Raw genomic sequence first — 17,749 nt, 5'->3', positions numbered from 1 at the left:
CGTGCCCCTCCAGGAGCCAGCACCGAACCGCAGAAAAGCCAGGAACTCCCCATCAAGATAGCCCCGGGCAGCTCCAGTAGCTTTCTTTGCACTGACCTCTCCCCCCAACCTGGCGAGGGCACCAGCAGCAGCAGCGCCTGAGCGTCCCGGGCCGCCCTCGCCCTGCCCCTCAGCGCTCCGCCCCGCCCCGGAGCCGGAGCCATGGCCGTGGCCATCCGCGTCCCCGCCCCGGAGCCGCCCCCCGCCGGCGGCCGGTGCGGCGCGGGGTTGCCGCGCAGCACGGCTCGGTTCAACTCAAGTCGGCTCCGCTCGGCTCGGCGCGGCTCGGTTTAGCGCTGTGTAGACGGCGGACAGCGGCCATGGTGGAGCGCGCAGACGAAGCGCCGCTGCTGTTTTGGGCCGAGGGCCCCGCCGTGTCGGCGCCGCCGACCGCGGCTGAGGCGGGCAGCGGCGGCGGGCGGCGGCTCGGCGGCGGCTGGAGCGCGGCTCCTTGGGGTGGCGCGGAACCGGCGGAGGCAGCGGGCCCGCCGCGGGCAGAGGCGGAGGAGGACCAGATCGTGGCCGTCTTCGTGGTCACCTTCGACCCCCGCACGGGTGAGAGGCGCCAGGGGCGGGCGAGAAGGGGCCTGGATGGCCGGGCCTGGGGCTCCCCATGCCACTGGCGTAAGATGGATGAGGGCCGGGGCCAGAAGCCGAAACCCGCGGGGTTCCCGCGGCTTGCATGCCGCGGGGACTGTTCCCCCTGCGCGTTCGAGGCCAGCGTCACCGGACTCCAGCGGAGAGCGGCCTGCGGGAGCCGGGCTGCCCGCGACCCCCACGGGAGACCGCTGCTTCGCAACACGGCCGCCGAGCCCCCACACTTCGGCCGGGCTCCAGCGGAACAAGGGCCGCGGGCATCGCGGGGGTTTGCCGAAAACGAGAGTGTAAGAGGGGTTGCATTGGATCGCCATCCCGCCGAGAACTTTTGACGGGAGCAAGGTGCTGCTCCGAGGAGAACAGTGGGTTGGGCAGGACCGAACGTAGCTCAACTCTAAAGCGGTACACGGGGCAGGGATTCAGGGGCTGCCGCTGGGGCACCCCCGGCACCTCGCATCGTGTCCAGAGTCTCTGCCAAACACTGCCTGAGGTGGCACCAACCTGTTATAGCATCTTGAGAGCACCCTTGTGCCTCCATCACGTGGCATAGACCTGCCTATAGGTATAGGCGATGGATGGCTAATATGGCAGGCACACAGGGCATCATCCCCCCTAGCAGCAGTTGCAGCTTGGCTATGTACTTCTTGGCGACCCATGTGTTTAGAGGCTGGCCTCTGGTAGGATCGCTGAGACTTTTAAGTGGAGTGCTGCAATCCAGGAGGATAGAGGAGAAGGGCAAGAGAATTTTTTTTCCACCATTCTTTGCCATATCCATCTCCTTTGGCACTGTCAAACTGTTCTGTCACCTTTTACTGACAGGTTATTCAGTCAAGTCTGTAAATCATCATTTCTGAAAACACTCTGACTTTGTTTTCTTTGTCTCAACGCTCTAGCGGTGGCCATGATATAGGACACTGTGACACAAAGAGGAAGTTAGCACTTGCCTTGCGTTTAACACAGGTCTGATGTCCTCTCTGATTGCTGGGTCTCTTGACTGCCTGACACCAACCTGGGGTGCAAAGGCAAGAGTGGGCCATAGCTGAAAGTCTTGGTACCACCAGAAAGTGTAGGAAGTATGTTTGGAGATGTAGGAGCTCATTGCATCCAGACTGGGGAGTGAGCTCCTCTTTCCTCTGTCAACAGACAGTTTCTTAGTAAATCCATAGCAAAAGTAGTAGAGATAGGAAAGAGATCTCTAAAGCATGGTGGGGTTCTTCTGTGGGAGGGGCACATCATGCTCATAAGAGGGCCCTGACAGCAAAGACTGGATCTTGTTCTCAAATTGAAAAATCTCAAGGAAGTAGTGAAGAGAACAGAGCCCCAGTTGTGATGTGCTGTCAGAAGTACACACTGCCAAGCAGTATGGCTGACACATAGGGCTTTCCAGAGGTTACCTGTTTAACACTGCACCAAAGATGTGTTGAATGTAGAGGCCAGAAGCTTTTAATTCATCATCTGAAATGAGATTGGATGCCATCTTTCCAATGATTAAAGGGGAGATGTTTCCCGTAAGTATCCAAAACATGGAATAGTCCAGATGACTGCAGCACCAGCAGGTTGTCTTTCAATGTGAGATCATATGCCTTCTACAAAGTGGTGAATTTTCTTGTTTGATAGAAAGCTAAGCTTTCTCAGGAGTTTGAACCAGCTGTTGCTTTGAATGAAGTCCAGGGAAATTTGGGAAACAAGCTATTCTCACATCTGATGTGCCGTTAATGCTGGGTGACATCAGCCATCGAGTAGTCTGTCAGGAGGAAGATTCAGCCTCCTGTTGCTACTCAACTTGTATGCTGAATGTAAGGAGCATGACAGGACTGTGAGAAACACATCACCATATGTCATCTTCACAGGTGGAGGGCACAGACTTGGAAAAAAAGATCTTGAAGCCACAGTGGTGTGAACTTGCTGGGGTCAGAAGGGGGATGTGGGAATTCTGGCTCAGTCACACCAGATGGCATGATGGACTTCCGTAACCTTCATCAGGGTACGTGGTCCTTGTGTGTGACTTAAAGGAGATCCTGCCTAATCAGAGCACAGCAGACCTCCTTTGGTAGCTTGCTCAGGCATGTGAAAGGCAGAATTTCTGGTGGTGGCTGGAAGGATAGTTATGGCAGGGTGAGAGATGCTTTACTGCAGAAGGATGAAGTTGTTGCTGCTCAATAAAGAACATAACAGCTTTCCTCCTAAACGTGTTAGGACTTGAAAGCAGAACAGCTCTATATCCAGCAGTTTCATACTATGAGTTCATAAAGGTAGGTTATGGTGTTGCCAGGCCAGTGTTGCAGTTCCTGCATCTGTAGGACTATCAGTGCTTGTGTGAGTGACTGAACATTCTAAAAAATGCTGCTGTCCTTACCTCCAGCATGGTGAACCACATGTGACATTTGAAAAGGAGCTCTTTCACTGCTATTAGAAAGATGGTTCTTGTACTAATGCAGAAACTATAAATTCAGTGCAGAGCAGGAGGCAACCATGCCATCTTCTTGTTGCTCCCTGCCCTTTAACAGTCCCCTTCTTCAAGGAGTGATCAGTTGGGAATGCATTGACACTTCAAAAAGCATGAGCACCAGCTCTGTGCAAATACTGCCCCTTAGAGCATGGTCACAAGGGGATTTAATGAGGCTGCTGAATTCTCTAGTGTGGATGTTCCCTCTGGGCAGGTAGTTACAGAAGATCCAACACTATCTTGGGCAGCAATGATGATACATCTGTTAGGTGTGACTTACTTGGCGTTATGTGCAAGTATGGGTTCCTTATGAGGCTCATACTTGGATAAAGCAAATGGCAAACAACAATAAATTTTGCTTCGGAAGGGAGGTAAAGATGAAGCGAATCTATGGCAACATCAACTCTGTCAGATCAGAATAGCTGAAAAGTGGCTGAACCTTAGTTCTGTGATGGAGGTGATGATATTCAACCCTGTGGAGGTCTCACACAATCTGTTAATTTAAAGCATGATGTGACTAATAGAGGGAGATGAGCAGGGAAGAAAAGGAAGTAATTGTTTTTGCACCAGTGAACATGCAAATACTGTGTTTTTCTCTTCCACGTTTCTTCCATGCAGCAAATGGAGCCAGTGTGACAGCCAGGTCACACTTTGTGCTTACTGTGTCCTGGCACAACACGGTAGCATTGCACAGCTGGGGATTCTATATAAAGATTTTGGGAAACATCTAGTGGTGAGGAGGAGGGCCAGATGATGATCACCAAATGCTAGTGCCATCATCATTCCTGTAAGGATGTGAAAACCCAGGGGAGAGAAAAAACAGGAAGAGGAAGACCACCCTTAACTTTGCACACCAGAAACAGAGTGCTGGTTCTGACCTGATCTGGAGCTGGGTGATGGCTCCTGAGTGATGTCCAGATATGACTCTCAGCAAAACCACTTTCCTGCTTTTAACAGGAGTGACTCTCACTTGGAAAGTTTGTCATGCACACGAGAGCTGCTTTCTACACAGGGAAAGGGCAGTGCTTCCTGTTTTTCTACATTGATCCCTCCTCCCTCCTTTACTTTCTCAGGCAGGCTGGCAGTCGCTGTTGCATCTAGGTGAAGTCTATCCTTTGTTTGCTCTACTGTTCCACCAGAACAACTTCCTTAATTTACTTTTTTATCTCTGCGTTTGTTCTCCGACTGCCACGTTGCTGCACATTCATAGGGCAGGGTGGTGTGAGGAGCGGCCAGGAGCCCAGGTGTGAGTTGCTTGTCACAGATCCCATTAAAAAAAAAATTGCTGCTTGAGAGGCGAGTTGGTTTTGTGGTTACATGCAGATTAAGGATCTATTTCAAGATGTCTTTTCCTTACTGCTGCAGAACGTTGTTTGGGCCATGTCCACTTCAAAACCTCCATAGTGGATATTACACCTCACAGTAGGGTTTGGGACTAACCTGAACAGTTTCTTTCATTCAGTGGCACTCTCACATGTTGATCTGTCTATCTGTAGGCAATGACCAGTGATTCTCTGCAATGAAAGTCTTGAAAGCAGATTTGGCCCTAATTACAATTTTGCAGTTAAGAGACAGGTCTTAAGAGTTGACTTCCTCACCCTTTAAGGAAGGGTCTTGTGCCTTTAAAAAGAAAAGCAAACACACACACGCAAAACAACAAAGGCCAACATCTATATATAATATGCAAACCCTACAGGGGACTGCACAGGCTGGCATGATGTCACCAGCTTTCTCTGCCAGCCTTTCACACGCTTCCGAGGCAGAGACGCTTACAGCAGAGCTCTGTGGTTTCGCGTGTGAGTGCACAGAGCTGCGCTGGGGTCACGAGGCTGCTGCTGCTGCTCCCAGCCACTCCGGCTCAGTGGGAGAGCTCCACTTGGGGACTAGAAGTGGCTACTTGGATGCAAAACTTCTCCTGTTGCCATGCTTCACACTGTGGTTTTTTGAAGTCCTTGCCAGGAAGGGTGGGGGGAGGTCTGCTGAATATAGTATCTATGTGAGAAGAAAAATAGCCTATTTAAATGTCAGTAGCTAAGCCCCATTCCTGCATGATAGTGCATGCATATACTTGTGCAGTATGAGTAATGACACAAGACAGTCTTCAGAAATGAGGCCTCACAATTAAACATATCTAGACGTCTCAGCTAAGTGTAAGGCCCTTCCAAATGTACGCTGTGTAAGCAGAGCTGGGATGCTTGCCCCAAAGGGCAGTACCAGAAGAAAGCATTATCTGCCATTGCATTATACTGAAGACTGTTTGCTCACTTTGTTGTTAAAATGAAGTTGCATTACATCACAATGGGCTCTCTGACAGAGAACAGGAACTGAATTAGTAAACCTGGAGCTCATCATGGTGCAGTGGGAGTGTCCAGGTGAGCAAGTTAGACTCTGAAATGCTGGTATGGGAAAGCCTGAGAAGCCTGAGTTGTCCACAGTAAACTTGCCAGCAGCAGGGCAGGACTTCACTGCCTTTAGGGACTTTTTGTGACTTCTCTGATACCATCTGTTCCAAGATCTGGCTCCTTAGGTGGCCTTTTCCACTGAACAACTGCATGTTTTCTGCCTGAGCTGGCAGGTAACAGGTGTTTGCTAATCTTTATCCACCTTGTAATTTGTGTACTTTTGGTTATTCTAGCATGCAGAAACACGATGCAGTACTTGGAGTACCTCAGCCTCTGTATAAAGCTTTAGCTAACTCCTCCTAGCCTAAACTACATGTGATGGAGATGCTGGATTAGGGGTTCCTGTTTGACCAACCCTCCCAAACATGGTGGTATGAGCTATTAGATAAACTCATTCTAAAGAGCAGCAGTCTATACTGTGAGATCTTTCTATGTCAGATACTCGTGTTGTCAGCCTTAATGGAGCAGCATTAATACCACAGCTCATCTGCTGCCAGGTAAAATTGTAGCTGCTCTGTGATTAACTGCATAAAGGATAAACCCACAGAAAGCACAAGCTTCAGAAACAGCTCCAGAAATCCTGCAATACCTGGGTGTTGTGCTTCAACAAGTAATGCCTGCCAAGAGCTATGTGAAGTGTGGTATGGCAGCTACTGTCTGTGACAATTTAGGAGTTCATGAGTTGCCTTAGTGCACGGTTACTGGCATCCCAGTGATGTAAAAGCAACAAGGTACTGTTGTTGGTGTTTGCCCTTTAGAAATATGTACCTGTGTCCAAGTTTACCCAAACAAATTTGCTTCTCTGCAGGCAACATGGTGGAGTGGTGTTTACCCCAAGACATTGATTTGGAAGGTGTGGAATTCAAATCCATGGCAAGTGGGTCCCACAAAATCCAGTCAGATTTCATGTGAGTATGTCTGAGCTATGTTAATTCTTCTTTCTCTTAGCTGTAAAACACCATCTCTTCAGAACATGCAAGAAAAAAACTAGCATAAGCATGCTGCTAAACTGTATCTATCTGACCAAGGCCATCTTCAGATACTCTCAACATCCTATCAAGTATCAGCTGCAGGGATCTGTTGTATGATAGCTTTGACTGTGGAGGTCAGCGGGTGAATAGGAAAGGCCACCTTTCTCAGTGGTGTGCACATGCTAAAGTGCATTGGGAAATCATAATGCACTGGCACAACTAGGACTGTCAGCAGTGGCCTAGGGTGAAGAGGAAAGAATGGCAGAACTGAAATGGGAATGACTTTGCAGGAACTGGACTTAGAAAAAGGTTCTTAATTCTGCCCATCCTTTTGGATTCTTTGTTCTGATAAACAGTTCTTGCTCACCTTCTTCATTGCTAGCTCCTTCCCTCAGTGGAATGACAAGCTAGGAACTTCCTGCTTTCCCATGCTTTCATTAACCACTGTTACAATGCTACAATGTTTTGCAATGAGTTAGTGTCACAATTCCTTTCGCTTAGAAATAAGTTACTTTCTCAAAGGTATGCAAACTTGCACTCAGAGTATGCTTTGAAATGGCGGCACCCAAAATATGACTAGTTAGATAGACTATACTCACTACTCCATGCACTGCAGACTGTGCTTTCTGGAAGACCCTTGACTGGGTCTTCTGTTAGTCCTCCCTCCAAGTTCTTTTCTCTGTGTTCCTTACCAGCCTGTGACATGGCTGATAGAAGCTTCGGTGACAGAGGCACAGGGTATTCATCCCTTAAATGTTGTGTCCTGTTCCTGAAAGGGCTAAGACACCCAAGGCCTGCCCTCAGCCCTTTAGGTAGCAGCGTGGGATTTCAGGGTTGTTCCCTAAAGAAAGAACTGTGTCCCCAAATCAGTATTTTCAGTGGTCAGTCACACCTTTTTTCCTTCCATCTTTTTCATACTAAGCTTTCTGTCATATGTTTGTCCCCAGCTACTTCCGAAAAGGGCTCTGTTTTGGCCTAGCCTGCTTTGCCAACATGCCTGTGGAGAGTGAGTTAGAGCGCGGTGCTCGCATGAAGTCTGTGGGGATTCTCTCCCCTTCCTACACCCTGCTGTATAGGTACATGCACTTCCTGGAGAACCAAGTCAGGTAAGTTCCCTTGGGAATGGGACTGGCCACTCCCTGCCTGGGAAAGGTCAGGTTTCCTCAACAGAGAGCAGTTTTAGGCACGAGGGAGAAACTGACTACAACACTGAGTTGTGATTTCTTTAAATGACTGCTCCTCCAGCAAAGAGTTAGAGAATCACAACCAGAAAGAGACAAGGAACTGAATAGCAGCAGTCTGTACACTGCTAACAAGTTAGGCAAATGCTATCCAAACCCTATGTATTTTGTGCAGACATTAAGTGTCAAAGGGAGAGTTGAGAGGACAAAAAGTTCCCCTTTCCTCCTTCTGAAAACCATTTTACTAAAGGGCTTACAAATGGCTTCTAAACCTGTGATGGTAATCCTGGCTAGGTGTGTGCTTCAGCTGTGTTGAGTGGACCTGGCAACAAAAATGGTGATGGTAGGAGGGAAAGCTGTCCCTACCTGAACATACTTCAAGCAGGATCAGTATTACACATACATCAGCTCACTATCTGCTTTGGTCCTGCCCATTCTCTGGCTGTACTGAAAGCTGGTGTTACTCCTAATGTTTCAGCTATTCTCATAGATAAATCTGTGCAGCTGGGGCATCCAGGGTTCCTTTGCTCACTGGCTTGGAACAAGGCTCTGAATGAGTCCTTTCTCTTTCAGACACCAACTGGAGATGCCAGGGCACTACTCCCATCTAGAGGCATTCTATGATGACAAGAAAGGAGTTCTCCCTGACAGCAAGGGCACTCCCACCTCTCAGCAACCTGTCCACTGGCTGCCATCCATCCACAGATACATGTACCCAGAAATGAAGGTAAGGCAGGTGCTCTGAGGCTTGTAGGACTGGACCGTGTGCTGCTGCTCCCTGCTGCTCTTACTACTTTATATAAGTGGTCACTCCAGTGCTTTGTAGGCTGCTTTAGATAAGATTTTGTTACCTAGATGGTTAAAAGCTGCAGTTCTGTCATTGCTCTGTGCTGGTCTTGCTCCCACATTTAGACCTAGCATCTGTGCATGTGTCCCTGTTTCACCTCTGAGCTGTTTTCTTCCCCTTCCTTCCACCTGCAGATCACACACCCCGCTGGCTGTATGTCTCAGTTTATCAAATTTTTCGGTGAGCAGATCCTTGTCCTCTGGAAGTTTGCCCTGCTGCGCAAGCGCATATTGATATTTTCACCACCCCCAGTTGGAGTTGTCTGCTATAGAGGTATGTTTCCAGGGACACTGCAGAGCTCTCATCCAGTGTGCTGGAGCACTGCAGCAATGCCTGTGGGTGCTGAGGGGATAGACATCAGGCAGGTGTTCAGAATCCATTGCAACTATTGCTTGTGAAGATGCCGCTTGGCCTGCGTTTGCCCATTTCCTACAAAATGCTCTTCTTCAGGCACTTTGGGTAAGGAGATAACCTGGCACTGTTACAGACAGCTCCTTTCAGCACAGGACAATAAGAATGCTGAATCAATTTGTGGAATCTAGACATGGGATTCCTATAGGAGAACTGAGTTATGTGCTATCCAAAGCAGGATGTCTCCATTTGAGAACTTATGTTCTTCAGGGGCATTTCAAAACTCTCACCACTGATTTCATGGAAGTGTGTAGGATAATGGGAAAACTGAGGTTCAGAATGCCCTTGAGGGAATACTGAAAGCATCTCAAGATATACTTGTCTTGTCTACAGTGTATTGCTGCTGTTGCCTTGCCAACGTTTCTCTGCCTGGTCTTGGAGGAACTGTCCCAGAGTCCAAACCATTCTTCTATGTGAACGTGGCAGACATAGAAATGCTGGAAACTGAAGTATCATATGTGGCCTGTAAGTATGATGGACTTAGAGGTGTGACGTTTTTACCTTCAGTCTGCAAAATGTATTGAAAAACCAGGCTGGAATAAAACTGATGAGAGATAGGGTATGTATGGTATGATTAACTACAAAAGCAGGGAAAGCAACTTGCCACTCTGAAAATCTCTGGTGTTGGCAGGTACAACAGAAAAGATCTTTGAGGAGAAACGGGATCTCTATGATGTCTACGTGGACAACCAGAATGTGAAGACGCATCATGAGCATCTGCAGCCGCTCCTGAAAATTAACAACGCTGACAAGGAGAAGTACCGGCGGCTCAATGACCAGAGGTAACAACAGACATCTGAGGGGTCCTGATCCTGATAGGAGAGCAGGATGATGTGGGAGAGAGAGAGCACACTGCTCCTTTGTACTTTCCTTCTTGTCAGTATTTTCAAAGTTTCCCTACTGCTTTAGCTCATCTGTGATTCTGGTTCTGCAGTAGCTGACTGATGTGAGAGCCCCTGGGCACTCTGCACGCATACAGTCACTCTACCTGTGAGCTGAAGGAGCAGAGAGAAGGCAGGAAGAGAAGCAGAGGTTGTGACTCACCATTGGTTCACCACTGATCAGCAGGGAACTGAAACCAGCCTGCTTTCTAGTTCAGTGCCTTATAAAGACTACTTCAGATACTGGGACAGCTGTGCCAGGCTGATTGGTTTCCAAGAACAGAGAAGTTTTTAGTTGTAATCCTTGTCTTCTCAAAATGCTTTGAGGTTCACTGTAGGTATGTGCAATTAATGTCTCTTTTCTCTCAGGCAGATGTTAATGTATTCTCAAGAAGTGGGTGAGGATTGTAGCTCCTGTGAAGAGGACCTTTTCATCTTGTGAGTGGCTCCCTCTAAATCTTATTTAGTCACTGTTAGGTTTAGGGTGGCTCTCTCACTGATTTCATGTTGCACTGGTTTGGCATATTATGAAACATCATAGTTAACATAATTCCATAGTCAGCTCTCTTCCTCTAGGGATCCAAGAACCAAACTGGTTCTTCTTCTTCAGATCATCTTCCTTTCAATTTAAGAAGCCATATACAGCCATGTTAGTTTCCACTAGGATCTCTTATGTGCTGGGACAGAAAGAGGAATTTTAAAAATGCAATTGGAAATGCAAGAATCCCCTCCCATTTATGAAAATACAAACATTACAGTACTTTTTGTGCCAGAACATTTGGCTCTGTGAAGGACAATGTCTGCAGGAAGCAGGTATTATACCATGCTCAGGGGGTAGCATGGAGGTAAGACTTGCATGTGAAGGATTGCCCATTGATGTGGTTGGCTTTGTACTTGGCAAACAGAGGGAGCAGAACAGGGTGTAGAGTGTGAAGTACGGAGTTAGATGAAAACCACACCTCTGCCACCTCTGAAGCCCTTCACCGCCTGTTGCTATTGTTCACAGTTTGCAGCAGGTGAGAAGCAATGGGATGAAACTGTGTGAAAGGGCTGTTGGGGCAGAGTTGATTGTTGAGCTGCACAGATAGAGTCAGCACTCTTTATGAACAGCCTTGCATATTCTAGGAAAACAGTAGGTAAGAAGCAGTTCTCACTGCTGTGTTCTGTGCCAGCAGTGGAGAATTTATTTACCCAGTGGCTTACTACACTGTTTCCTCCTTTGTTTTATGGGAGCTATAGGTCTGATGTACCTGCTTGGTTACCACAAAATACACAAGCTGATAAAGTGGGTTGCTTCTGGAGAGTGAAATGCTTGCTGTAAATGGGCTTCAGAGAAGCACCGCTGTAAACTAGAAGTTACCCCTTCATCCTTGTTTATTCTGGGTCACCTGTAGGGTGGATGGAAAACTATTACAGTGCCACCCAAGAAGGTGGGATCTATGATTAAAAAGGGTTAAATACATGTCTGGGGCTCTGCTGCCTGTTTGGTAAATATGCTGTGTTTTGGGGGTCCAATGCCATCATCTCAGCTGACTGTACCCTCTAGGTTTTTCATGGAGCAGAACAACCGCATCTTTCAGACACTGATGGAGGTGTCAGCTAGCCAGGACAAGACACTGACAGCTGACCATGCACGAGGCATGGGCCTGGATCCCCAAGGGGATAGAAGTTTCCTTATGGACCTGCTGGAAGTATATGGCATTGATGTTATGCTAGTCATTGACAACCCCTGCTGCACTTAAACCAAGGACAAGAGCAATGAGGAGCAAAGATCACTTTTTAAAGACTACCAGACACTGCTTAGGAGGATCACTGGAACTCACCACAGCCACTGGATGGATCTTGTTTTATTTAATATCTTTATAGGGAGAGTATTTATAATTTTAAAACAGAATGTGATTTTATTTTCTTCACCTTAGCTTCCCACTGGGTACTTGCTCCAGAGTTGGTTTTTTTTGTTTTTGTCTTTCTCGTTCATTTGTGGGTTTGTTGGTTTTTTTTTTTGTTATTTAGATAGACCAGTGGCACTTTTGCACCAATCCTCACTGTTGCCAGTGACAGCTAGGCTTTGGCCTAGTCTGGATACCTGAGGGCTGAAGACTTCAGGAAAGCACTTTGTCTGATGGGGACCAGTGTGAAATGCTGTAGCTAAGCTCTCAAGACTTGACTGGAAAACCCTCCCATCATCCCCCTCTTCCACCTAGGGACTGCAGAGAGCTTCAGCACAGGCTGTTAGTGGCCCAGTCTCATAAAATATCTGTCCTACCATGTTTATTGGTGGGGACACTTAAAGCAGTGATAAAAGAATAGGACTTCTTTAAACACCCTTCACCCAACTGAGTTGGAATAAAGCCACCCTTCCTCATCAATGGCAGAAGCAAGTTTGGGATAAAGAGGCACTACAGGATCATATGACTTTGCTTACATGAGCTGCGTGGTTTTACTTCCAACGTTGAAGGTGGCATAAACTGGTAAAGACTATACCTACCTTTCTCATAGCTGGAGAAGAGCACCATCTCTCCTACCACTTCCTCTGGTTTTCAGCTGGATCATAACTGCTGCTTCGGTTTAAAATCTTCAAACCAGCAAGAGATGGTCTCCCATGTAAGAGGGACCAACATCACTGAGCCACCTTGCAGTCACAATGTTCTCCAGTCTCAGCTCAGATGGTGCAGGGCCAAACTGAGTTGAACACATACAGGTTTTAACTAATATCACTAGCCCTTTGTTTGTAGCAGATGGTACTTGTCACTCCTTTGCTTTAACACTGTCTGCCAATCCTCTTTTTGTCAAGCAGCCTTCAGCACTGCCTGCCACTATCCTTGGCTTTCAATGTGAGACACAGAGCAGTATGTGACCTTTCAGCTGCAGAGCTTCACACTTTGCAGGAGGTTCCCCTGGAGTTTGGTGTTAACTGGCACAGCTGCTGGAAGCAATGTCTAACAGCAAGCCTTTCATTTTTTTTTTTCTCCTGGGTAGAGAAGCTGTAGGACTAGATGAGAGCAGTGTTTTCTTACTCTTGTACTGTGGGAAAAATAGGATTCAAATCATGCAGACCCAGTGGTTCCCTCCAACAATGTTATCCAAGTAAAGAGTAATCCCTTCACCATGCAAAATCCAAGAATGGTACTGTGGGTTCTAGGTGTGACATGCTGTTTTGCACCAAATCCTTCATCAGCTTTAGGCTAACTGTTCTTCCTGAACTGTGGCAATAGCTAAATTAGCTGCTGCTTTCACTATAACAGACTTCAGTACCCATGCAGCCTCTGCAGTTTGTGGAAATGAAAACTGTAGCTGATGTATCCATTTGTGCTAACATTCTATAGGATGAGACAGAGCCTGAGCCACCAATGCCTCACCTGATAATTCTTTTTAAAAACAGGTAAAGAAAAGTTCTCCAAGTAGGCCCTCTGTGGATTGTCAAAACTGGCATATCCTGGTTTTCCTTGAAGGCTATCTGCAGCAAAGGTTTTGCTTGCTGTGGATTCAGAGGTTTTAGTGAGGTATGGGATCAGGGGCCTCTAAGGCTTATTGCACAGTTCATTGGTATGAGCTTCAGCATTTTATATTCCTGTGAGCTGCCTGTCTATGAGCAGTTGCTCCCCTGCCTGCTTTTTCAGAGTTTTGGATGTTTTTGTTCAGGAGAAAACATGCTGCTGATTGTATTGCCGTTTTCTCACAACTGCAATGTAATCATCCTTCGAAGGCTGGGGGAAATTGGAGAAAGGAAAAGGACAGAGCAGAATATCATTTAATGGAAAGACCAGTTTCTTTCCCTTAAGAAAGCACTGTTTTTCAATTGACAGTTCTAGTATAAAAGTGACCTACGATCTCCATACTTTTTTCTAATTGCCACTTTAGTTTTAACATGCTGCCTGCAGTGAAGACTCCTGAAGAAGCATAGCTGGCACTGTATTGCTGTGACTGACCTCAGATACATAAAAGACAAAAAAGGAACTGAAACTAGTCTCTAGCAATCCTTCCTCTCTTGAAGGTTTGCTACATAGTTTAGCTGTGGTCAGCTGTTAATAACTTTCTCTTTATCAGTAGTTGTTTTGCTGAACTAAATAGAAACCAGCCTTCCTCATTGAAACTTTATAGCCTCTGCAGTCAGAAGCTTTCTTAACACCCTTCATCAGAGTACTATGTTCACAAGCTGTCAGAACATCAGGTCCACTAGACCCCACTGAGAAGAACCCCCTGAAATTACTATTTGACATTTATTAAACTTATACTTTCCAGAAACCAGGGCTTCAGTTGCTAGCAGTGGTGTCAGTGCAGAAGCACCAAAACAAGCAGATAACTGCAAAAGCAGCATCCATGCTACACCCCAGCTGGATGGCTATAGCCTGTTTTGCTCTCCCTTCTAATTTTGCTTATCTCCAGCCTCTCTTGGCAGGTGACTGCTACAGAAGTCAAGTAGCTGCCAGACAGAAAACAGAACAAAAAGACTTCTCTCTCCTAACCCTTCCTGGTTTGATTAATTGCAAAAGAACTTTCCTTCTGCACTCCTTTTCTATAAAACATTACTTTCATTGTTGTTGCATGTGGAAAATCCTTGATAAATGGCTACATAGTTCAAACAAATGGCTACAGCCTGGGATATGAGGACTTGTTCTGCAGGCTGGTTTTGTTTGGAACCAATTTAACTAAAACTTATCTTTCCAGGAGATAATATAATTCAAGGTAAAGCAGCTAAGTGGAGACATTTAAAATTCCCTCTTTGGAGCTTAATGGTTGCTTTTTGAATACTGGCAGCTGGAAGACAGTTGCTTGGGTGTATTTTGAATTAAAAGAGGGAGTAAAGTGTGGCGTAAGGTAGGATATTGCTGATTACTACAAAATCCTCTTCTCCATTTGAAGTACTTTGCCTTTACAGTGGTGCCTTTATTTCTCTGGGTGTGATGCCTCTGGTCAGTTGCTTGTGATCAGAGCCCAGGCTGAATGGTGATGACAGTAACAATCTATATACTGTGCTCTGGCAGATGCTGTCTGGTATGTTCCTCTCTAACACCCAAGTCACAGTACAGCCCTTGCAGGTTCTCAGTACCTGCTTGAGTTTAAACAGGAGAGCAAGAGCTTCATAACTGCATCTTAACTCTAATTGCACTAGAAGTGTATAACCAAGTAATGAGTTATTACTACTTGTACTATATGGATTAGAGGGTAAAGCTTAGGAGAGAAATAAAAGCTGAGTTTTCAATCTGAACAAAGGATACCATGCCAGACATTTGATTCATGCAAAAATCTTCTCACTGCAAGCTTAGATCAAGCTGCATAGAGCCAAGTACAAATTAAGAACTAGAAGAAAGGCATTTTACTCAGTTAAGACTTGAGGTTTGTCTTAGAGACATGCTAATACCTTCTTTTCTAGCATATATGAAGTAGCTATTCCAGTGTATGTTTGACCTAATGGACATGCCTGTCAAGAGATGAGCTTGCCTATCCAGCATCCTTAAGAGCAGAAGAAAGTTCCATCACCTTTTCAAAAGAAAGGAGCTTATTCTGTAAAGCAGTGTTACTGTGATACTTCTTCAATAACTGCCAAAGTTAATGGGCAAAAACTAGAAGTAGCTGTGGCCCTCTTGGTGGCAGACTATGCAAGGGACAGGCATGCTTTGCTCTAGGAGGTTGAAAGGCAGTAGTTTCAGGAATAGCAGGGGAAGAGCACTCTATCCTAATTCCAAAGTCTAGCTGCAAAGCAGGCTAAGCCAAATTCTCTCATCACAGCTATTACTTCTAGGTTAGTTGCTGTCTCTACCCCTTCCTCCCCATCCCCTGCCCAAAGCTAGTGGTCTAATGATTATGGGAGAAGACAACATAAATGTCTTCTGTAAGGGACTGGAATGTACTGACTGAATCATGTATCTGTCTAAACCAGAAGGTACCAGGATTTCAGGTCCTGGTTAATGCAACATGTCATTCACATGGGAATGTTTAATTGTGGAGAAAATATATAGGTGCCTTGGGCTGGTCCAGCATTAGGTTGTTATCCTTCCTTTTTATTTATATTACTGTATGGACTGTAAGTTGAAGCCAGGACACATGTTTTCATGAGCCTGTCAGACAGAAACATGTAAACTGAGTCCTTTCCTCAACACCATAGGTAGTGAGTTCAGCCCCTGCTTATTTTATGTAATGTTTTCTTCACACATCCCCTCTGCATGTTGCAGTTCAGAAGTCTGGAACCCACACTGGAAGACCTCTGGACTGTAGAGAAAGGGGAAGAATTACCTGAATGGTATTTATACAAGGTACTCAACTTATGGTGATATGATGATTTAACTAACAGCCTGTCTCAGATGATTCTTGGTACTTTAACAGCAGAACATCATTAACAATATCCATTGTGAAGGGAGCTCTTGGTTACCCTCAAGCAAGAAATTGCAGTGCAAAGGGAGCTGTGTGGCTGATACTATGGAAGAGAATTAGTCCTTTTCCCTGTACATATGAACCAGCAGCTAGTTCTTAGCATCTCACCCCCTGCAGCAGGCCGGTTGTAATTCTAACAACTCTGATGTTGTTTGCATCTTGCAGATCTGTGGTTGCTCCCATAGGCCTGTGGCTGTGTAGTAAAACTGCTTACTAAAACATGGGTATTTTTAAATACAATTAAAGCTTACCTTTTTGAAATGGCTGCTGCCTTGTCTTTCCTGCCACTTAAGAAAAAAATAAACAAAAATTGCTGATTTTATTACAGAAGCATCAGCTTGAGGAAGAACTCGGTGAAAACTGCCCCAAACTCTGAATGAGCCAGTGGCTGCAGAGCAATATTCCAAGTGTCTCTCTGGCAAGCAAAAAGCAGAGCACAGCCAGCATGTTCCTTGGGGAGGACCCAGAGGTCCTCAGAGCACTCTTAATTGCTGCAGGTGAAAGACAGCACAGAACAGGCCCTATCACCAGCATAAGTATTAAAAAGAACTAGCAGACCTCTACTCCCCTAGATCTTTACTCAAGAAAGGGATGAGTGCTCGTCTCAATAGCTTAGGTTTCTCCACAGTATAGTCAAGGAAGGGCAGCATTTAGACTGGTTCCAGCATCATGCAGAAAACAAACCCTACTTCCCCTTTCAGAGCATTCTTCCTTTAGCAAGCTTCCAGCAGAGGATGCTGTTGCAGCAGCTTGCAGCCAGGATAGTTTTTAGCAAAGCTGCTGGAAGTCAGTTCACTGATGTCCTTATTTTGATTACAGCAATGAATCAACAGATGAACTGAAAACTAGATTGCAGTGTAACACAGGGACTACATACAAACAACTATCACATCAGAAAGAAAGAATTGATTTTTTTTTCTTACAGTTGGCACGGCAGAATCATGGGAACTTGTAAGTTATAATGAGGGCAACATAACCTTGCCTAAGTCAATACTATTTCCTTTCAGCAGTGAAAGCAAAGGTATAAACAGAAGCTCAGAAAAGCAACAAAACTAATTACAGTACTGAGGCCCAAGGGAATGGAGGTTGCATAAGGAGTGGTAAGCACCATTTACATGAGAGAAGAGCAACCAGACACAATGAATAATGAAAGTTATTTGGATGCTCTTTTTATGTATTATACCACTACAGAAATAAAAGGAATACTTACAAAAGCAGACTAATTTTGCTTGTTGAAGAGTCTTTACACAAGTACTCCATGCAGCTTTGAGACAATGATGACATTTTCCCATTTGCTTCTGTGTAGCACACCTAAACTTGATCAAATTAATATTTCTACAATATTCTTAACTGGAACTCTGTGCAGTTGAATCCTGGAAGATGAAAAAAAAATAACAAATACCCAGATATATAGGAGAATTTTTAAGCTTCCTTTGAAGCTTTGTATCACCAATCTCTAATTTGTTTTGTGACAGAACAGGTAACCAGCCACCTGTTTTAATGTGGCAATTCCAACATTTGATAGACTTCTTTAGCATTACTCCCTGAAAATAATTTTATTTCCAAGATCCTAGGTTTTGTGTGATTTATACATTGGTAAAG

General features: G+C 45.7%; 1 protein-coding gene across 1 annotated transcript; it reads left to right on the top strand.

Moving 5' to 3' along the window:
- Window positions 1-359: 359 nt before the first annotated feature.
- On the top strand, window positions 360-11,517 carry DENND11 (DENN domain containing 11). Its single transcript, XM_054386957.1, has 9 exons — window positions 360-594; window positions 6,293-6,392; window positions 7,403-7,561; window positions 8,210-8,363; window positions 8,618-8,756; window positions 9,228-9,359; window positions 9,526-9,676; window positions 10,145-10,213; window positions 11,322-11,517. The coding sequence occupies exons 1-9, from the start codon at window positions 360-362 to the stop codon at window positions 11,515-11,517; spliced, it is 1,335 nt and encodes a 444-aa protein (XP_054242932.1).
- Window positions 11,518-17,749: the final 6,232 nt, after the last annotated feature.

This window comes from Indicator indicator, chromosome 14, assembly GCF_027791375.1.
Source record: "Indicator indicator isolate 239-I01 chromosome 14, UM_Iind_1.1, whole genome shotgun sequence".
Taxonomy (NCBI): domain Eukaryota; kingdom Metazoa; phylum Chordata; class Aves; order Piciformes; family Indicatoridae; genus Indicator; species Indicator indicator.
The sequence above is the reverse complement of the archived record's forward strand: the minus strand, read 5'-3'. Positions and strand labels throughout refer to the sequence as shown.

What these genes read in the sequence shown, in the direction of transcription:
- DENND11 (XM_054386957.1), top strand. Translation starts at nt 360, where the DNA reads ATGGTGGAGCGCGCAGACGAAGCGCCGCTGCTGTTTTGGGCCGAGGGC. An exon ending in AAAATCCAGTCAGATTTCAT is followed by an intron (nt 6,393 to 7,402) that starts GTGAGTATGTCT and finishes GTTTGTCCCCAG; the next exon opens with CTACTTCCGAAAAGGGCTCT. An exon ending in TGAAGTATCATATGTGGCCT is followed by an intron (nt 9,360 to 9,525) that starts GTAAGTATGATG and finishes TGGTGTTGGCAG; the next exon opens with GTACAACAGAAAAGATCTTT.